This window comes from Carlito syrichta, unplaced genomic scaffold (assembly GCF_000164805.1).
Source record: "Carlito syrichta isolate Samal-C Ts95f unplaced genomic scaffold, Tarsius_syrichta-2.0.1 Scaffold314048, whole genome shotgun sequence".
NCBI lineage: Eukaryota > Metazoa > Chordata > Mammalia > Primates > Tarsiidae > Carlito > Carlito syrichta.
In genome coordinates, this window is record NW_007258144.1 from 151,509 (window position 1) to 158,364 (window position 6,856).

The 6,856-nt window shown below is 49.1% G+C and overlaps 1 protein-coding gene across 4 annotated transcripts in view; it reads left to right on the forward strand.

Moving 5' to 3' along the window:
- The first annotated feature begins 547 nt into the window (after positions 1–547).
- Positions 548–6,856, forward strand: part of LOC103273442 (cytochrome c oxidase subunit 7A-related protein, mitochondrial) — a 73,778-nt gene continuing 67,469 nt past the window's right edge. For 3 of the 4 annotated variants that reach the window (XM_021718973.1, XM_021718972.1, XM_021718971.1), the window contains exon 1: positions 790–935. In XM_021718973.1, coding sequence (XP_021574648.1) covers positions 864–935 — 72 coding nt within the window. In that variant the 5' untranslated portion in view covers positions 790–863. Of the gene's footprint in view, positions 936–6,856 lie in introns of all 4 variants that reach the window. The other variant, XM_008070871.2, reaches the window with a different exon arrangement.

The following is a 6,856-nucleotide window of genomic DNA, read 5'->3' on the forward strand; positions in this document are numbered from 1 at the left end:
TCCTGGTGCCTGAAGTATAGGTCACTCTGCACGTGTATTTTCTCTGCACAAAGTCCAGGAGCCTACTTTTATTTGTTTTATTTTATTTTAGTACCCTTGGTACTAAATAGCCCTCAGCTTCCAAATTATCTGCTTGCTCCCACTCCCAGGTTGCCAGGGTAAGCTTGATTGACAGGCCAATACTCCTGAACAGGCTAAATAAGAACAGGGTGTTTCAGGAGGTGATGGAGGTTGGGAGAAAAGAAATGAGACGCCAAGCAAGTAAAGTGTGGTAAAGGAAGAGAAGCCTTCAACCCAACCGTCAGGTGACGGCCCCGCAGCACGGGATATCTCCGACCGTCGCGTTTTCGCCTGGTCCTGGCTTCCACTCAGCCCCGCCCAGACCCCGCCCCTCCGGCCCCAGACTCCGCCCCTCCGGCCCCAGACTCCGCCCCTCCGGCCCCAGACTCCGCCTTTCCAACGCAAGGCCCCGCCCAGGCCCCGCCCATAGCCCGCCCCACCTAACCCTGGCAGTACCTCAGCCGTTGGGCTTAGTCCGCGAGCGCTTGCGCACTTCTTGTGGCGCTTTGGTACTGCCCGAATCTAAATGGGGAAGGAGGGCGCTTCATATTTCCTACAGACCCCACCACAGAGGCTTTTCCTGCTCTCTTCGAGTTGATTTTTCCTTTAGTGCTCCTGAGAACCCGGCTTCTGGTTCCCTGATCTGGCTTAAGAGGGCTCGTTTTAAGTGAGGCGCGCCCCGGGCAGCCCGACTCCTGGCGCAGGGTCCTTGCGCCGAGCCTTGGGGCCGCGACCGGGGAGGCGGGGTCCTTCTCTGGGGCGGTCGCACGGGCAGCGGATGTGGAAGCCGGACTCCGGGCGTCATGTACTACAAGTTTAGTGGCTTCACGCAGAGGTTGGCGGGAGCGTGGGCTTCCGATGCCTATAGCCCGCAGGTACGAGTCGCGCCTCGTCAGTTCCGACACGAGAAAGGGCGGCCCGAGCCTCCGCACCAGGCAGTCGCGGTGGTGGAGCCGGGAGAGGGTTCTGCCCGCGGTTGGTTCGTTTCGGTAGTCCTTGCACCTCTCCGCTCCGGCCTGCAGTGGTCCTCGGGGCCCCTCTTTGGGCCGCTGCTTCCCTAGCGGGGCTGGTCCCCGGCGCGGAAGTTCGGTGTGGCACTCAGCAGGGGTCAAGGTGACCCCCGGGGTCGTTGCTTGCCTAGGAGGGGTTAGGGTTGGCGGGGCCCAGAATGTGACCCAGCCGAGTCCGAGGGTTGGCCTCCTCCCTCTCTCGGAGGAGATCCGGCTTTCAGCTTCCGCATCGTCCATTTGTCACCTCCTGTTCCAAGCACGAGATTGGAGAGCGGGGGTGAAGGCGTTTAGGGACGCCATGGGGTGGGAGGGGCCGTGTGATCTGGATTAGGCCCCGGGTCCTTCAAATGTCCGGGGGCGCCGGCAGAGTGACATGCAACAACAGTGTTTCGCTTTCCCGGCTGTCAGTGGGAAACGTTCATGGTTTGGGTGCTCTGAAAAGTATTCCGATTTTATTCAGATTCTACCCATTGGGGTTTTAGACTCCAGCTTGAGATTTTAGAGTTTCAAGCAAATTTGGGCTCAAATCATGGCGTTTGCCACTTTAATGGTGTGACCTCGGGCAATTTACTTTCCTTTATTGTGAGCTCAGCTTCATCCGGGACAGCTTTAGTGCAGATTAAATGAGGTGTGTGTCGAGGGATTAGCAGTTTCGCAGGCGATTGTTGTGGATAAATGCTAGTTGTTCTCCAGCGAGAGGACGTTGTATTCATTTCTCATTCTCCTAGAGCTGTTTGGGAGGGTTGGTGGACACGCAGTGGGACGGATGAGTAGTAAGGTGCCCAGGTAAGGTGTAAAGGATTCTCCTGTTGCCTCCTCCTCCTTTTTCTGTGGAACACCTCCATCTTGCCTAAAAGAAAAAAAAAATTTTTTTTTTTGGGTTGGCATCTCACTCTGTCGCCCAGGCTGGAGTGCAGTGGCATATCACAGCCACCGCTGGGCTCAGGCAGTCCTTCTGCCTCAGGCTTCCAAGTAGCTGGAACCACAGGCGTGTCCTACCACACCGGCTAATATTTTATTTATTCTAGGGACAAGGTCTTGCCAAGTTGCCCAGGTTAGTCTCGAACCCCTGGGCTCAGGCAGTCCTCTTGCCTTGGCCTCACAAAGTGCAGGGTTTACAGGGTGTGTGCTAGCACGCCTAGCTGAAAATGGTTAAGAATTATTTTAATCTAAGGTAAGGAAGGCAAGAAGGGCAAGTTTTTTAGGGTGGGTGGGAATGGGGAGGAAGATTTTAGCATTTATAAATGTAGAGCTTATGAAACGTCCTGTCGGGTAGCCGCCGGGTTTATGAATAGAGTTTAATAAAGAGACCTTACTTTCTTCAGCCCATAGGTGGTGGTAGAAGCTGTGGTGGCGATACCACCCAGGAGTATATAGGGAAGAAAGATGGAACCATAATTAGATTACAGAAACATGAAGGGAGAGTGGAGAAGGAAGATTTATCTAAAGTGGGGGCTCCCAATCCCCAGCCATGGACCAGTGCCAGTCTGTGGCAGGTTAGGAACCAGACTGCACAGCAGGAGGTTAGCAGTGGGTGAGCTCTGTCTCCTGTCAGATCAGCAGCGGAATTAGATTCTCATAGGAGCATGAACCCTATTGTGACATTGTGAACTGCATGCGGGATCTAGGTTGCACGCTCCTTATGAGAGTCTAATGCCTCATGATCCCCCCTACCCTCCATCTGTGGAAAAATTGTCTTCCATGATGCCAAAAAGATTGGGGACCCCTGAGCTAAAGAGCAGTCTAGGATTAGAAGGGAAACCAGTGTGATGTCACTAAAACCAAATTGGTAATGAGTTGTAAGGAAGGAGTTATTAGCAATGGTAATGTCTTTTACAGATTATGTGGGGAGAATGACCATTTCTGTCGTATCTGCTTCTACTGTAAAGTGTATTTTTCAGTGCATGGCTCTTAAATGTTACAATTTGGTGACTTGACAAATGCCTACACTGTGTAACCCACACCCCCTCCATGTACCAGAACATTACATCACCCTAGGAAGTTCCCTCATACCCTCTTCCTGTCAGTCCTTGTCCACCTTCCTATTCTGACTTTTATCACCATAGGTAGTTTTGACTGTTTTTGAACTTCATGTAAATGGAACCATACAGTATGTACTCCTCTTGTAAGGCGTGTTTTTCTTTTCTTTTCTTTCTTTTTTTTTTTTTTGAGTTGGAGTCTCACTCTGTTTCCCAGGCTGGAGTGTAGTGGCACACTCCTGGCCACCGCAGCCTCGACCTGCTGGCTCAGGTGTTCCTTCTGCCTCAGCCTTCCAAGTAGCTGGGACCACAGGAATGCGCCACCATGCCTGGCTAATTTTTCTTGATTTATTGTAGAGATAGGGTCTCATCAAGATGCCAGTGGGGGCTGGTCTCGAACCCCTGGGCTCAGGCAATCCTCTCACCTCCGCCTCCCAAAGTACTGGGATTACAGATGTGAGTCACCGCACTTGGCTTTTTTTCCTTAATATAATATTTTCTAAGGTTCATCCCTGTTACATATATTAGTAGTTAATTCCACTTATTGTTCTGTAGGATTTAATTGTATGAATATATCACAAGTGATCTGGTAGTGATTGTAGATTTTTTTATTTTTTTGAAACTGGGTTTTGTTATGTTGCCCAGGCTGGTTTTGAACTCCTGGGCTCAAGCTTCCTCCTGAGTAACTGGGATTACTGGTGTGTGCCACCACACTCAGTTTATGTTCTTTTAATAGGTCTTTAGTATAATTTGGTTTTCATTTACTAGTAAGGAAAAAGCAAAAATTTTTTTTTTGAGTTAGAGTCTCACTCTGTTGCCCAGGTTGGAGTGCAGTGGCACACTCATGGCCACCTCAGTGTCAGCTTGCTGGATTCTGGCAATCCTTCCTCCTCAGCCTTCCAAGTAGCCGGAACTACAGGCGCGTGCTACCACGCCCAGCTAATTTTTGATTTGTTGTAGAGATGATCTCACCAAGTTGCCTAGGTTGGTCTTGAACCCAGAGGCTCAGGCAGTCCATTCGCCTCGTCCTCCCAGAGTACTGGGATTACAGGCTGACCCACTGAGCCTGGCCAAAACAAATTTTGAACTAAAAACTGACATGTTGGGACTGGGCACAGTGGCTCACATGCCTGTAATCTCAGCACTCGGGAAGGCTAACCTGGGAGCATTGAGGCCAGGAGTTCAAGACCAGCCTGGGCAACATAGACCTCTGTCTTTACAGAAAAATTTAAAAATTAGCTGAGTGTGGTGGTGCATGCCTGTAGTCCCAGCTATTTGGAAGGCGGAGGCCGGAGCATCATTTATGCTCAGGAGTGGAGGTTGTGAGGAGTGATGATTATGCCACTGCACTCCAGCCTGGATGGCAGAGTGAGACCCTGTCTCTAAAAAAGGTAAAATTAAAAAAAAACAAATGACATTTTTTTTTGAGTTGGAGTCTCACTCTGTCACCCAGGCTGGAGTGCAGTGGCCTCTCCTGACTCCTCACAACCTCCACTCCTGAGCATAAATGATGCTCCGGCCTCCGCCTTCCAAATAGCTGGGACTACCGGTGCGCGCTACCACGCCTGGCTGATTTTTTGATTTATTGTAGAGATGAGGTCTTGCCAAGTTGCCCAGGCTGGTCTCAAACCCATGGGCTCAGGCGGTCCTCACCTCTGCCTCCCAAAGTGCTGGGATTATAGGCGTGAGCCACCACGCCTGGCCCAAACTGACATCTTGATAAAACTGGCACTCAGCAGAGATTACCTTGAGATGCGTTTGATGTAGATAGGGCTTTCAGATTTTTAGCACCTCTTAAATTGTGTTTCTCTTGAGAATTCAAACTTCTAAGTGACTTAAAATTTCTTGAATATGTTGAAAAAAGTGATATTGTGTAGGCTTTATATGAATTGTAGATTTTAGAGTGATTGTGACAGGCGCCCTCCCAAGTAGGTGCTCCAACTTTGGTAATTAGAAGTGTTCAAACTTTTCCTTTCTTGGAAATGTTAGCACACTGTAAAATGAAGATGTTTGTAACTTTCAGTATCAAGTAAAGTGAATAACTTAAATGCATTAAATAACCTAATAGGGAAAAAATCCAGTTTTGTAACAGTAGCACAGGTGGAGATTTGTAAGTCAATCTGATTGGCAAGTTAGTTGTTGGTAGAGTCTTTTCCAGCAGTCTATTGAAAAGCAATGTCCTTACTTTTCTGTTATGTGTCAAAAATAAAGCACTTTTTCCTAACCTCTTTGGTCATTAGGAAAAAGCAAATCAATCCACAGTGAGATCCCATTTCACATCCACCAGAACGCCCATAATTAAAAAAACACAATAGCGAGTCTTGGTAGGACAGGCATGGTGGCTCATGTGAGAGGATTGCTTGAACCTGCAGGTTCAAGACCAGCCTGGGCAACTTGGTAAGACCTCATCTCTACAATAAATAAAAAAATTAGCCTGGCGTGGTGGTGCGTGCCTATATTTCCAGCTATTTGGAAGGCTGAGGCGGAAGGATCACCTGAGCCCAGCAGGTTGAGGCTGCTGTGGCCGTAAGTGTGCCACTGTACTCCAGCCTGGGCGACAGAGACTCCAATAAAAAAAAAACCAAAAAAACTAGGAATAACTCAACTAGTGAACATGGTTAAGGTTGAATGACTCTAATGAATCAACTAGGGATTATGTTAACAGCTGAGATTCAACATGAAAAAGTGAAATCTGATGAAAAAAATTTTTTTTTGGAAGTCTGATTTCTGCTTAATCTGTGGTCCACGTATTTTAAGAACAGCTTTCAGTTCTTTTCTCGTTGCTATGGGAGGTGTGCCTCTGCCATCAAGTGCCGATTCACATGATTTCAGTTCTGGAATATTCAAGTCTAGCCTTCTTTATTTATGTGTTCAACATATATTTGCTGAATGCAGTTTCTTTGCCAGCTGCATTTCTAAGTCTTAAAATGTAAGATCAGTGAACAAAACATGGCAAAATCCTGCGCTCATGGGCTTCCATTGTAATGGAGAGAGACACGCTAAACTAGGCAGAATGTAGTTTGTTAGCGGGTGGCAAGTACTGTGGAGAAAAATAGAGCAGGAGAGGGTTGTTCGTGGGGTAAGGAGGAGGACCTGCAGTTCTCAGAATCTGGGTGGTCAGAGGGGTCACCGAGAAGGCGGTGTGTGGGCAGAGGCCTGAAGAAGGGGAGGGTGCAAGCCTCGGGGTGTGTGGAGAAGAGCATGGTGGGCGGGTCGTGCTATGCCTGGGAGGCCTGAGGAGCTAGTTCAGAAAACTGGGGAGGAGGGTGGGAATGAGGTTGGGGTGAAGACTGGGGCAGCGTCTTGTGGAGCCGAAAGCCAGAGGAGGAACTGAGAAAGGAGTCGTTGGGAGGGCTTGAGTGACTAGTGACATCCTCTGTTTTAACAGGCACTGGTTGCTGTGCTGTGAGTAGACTGCAGGGCAGCAAACCAGGGTGGAGGCTGGCGAGACCTGTTGGGAGGCTATGGTTAAAATCCGGGGGCTTGGAGCCATTGCTTTGTTAAACTCTGGTGTGTTCTTGTGGCTCTTAGAGCTGTGGCCACCATGTTTCTTAGCCTTGGCCCCCACCCCTACCTTGGGGAGGTGACTCTCCACTTTCTCTTTGTCACTCTCTCTCTCATTTACTTTCTAAATAAATTATGTTTTCCAGTCTAAAACAACAACAACAAAATCCAGGGCTTGGACTAGAGCATGCCTTGGAGATGGGTGAGAAGTAGTCCGACGCTATGGTTTTTTTTTTTTGAGTCGGAGTCTCACTCGGTCGCCCAGACTGGAGTGCAGCGGCTGCTCCCGGCCACTGCAGCCTC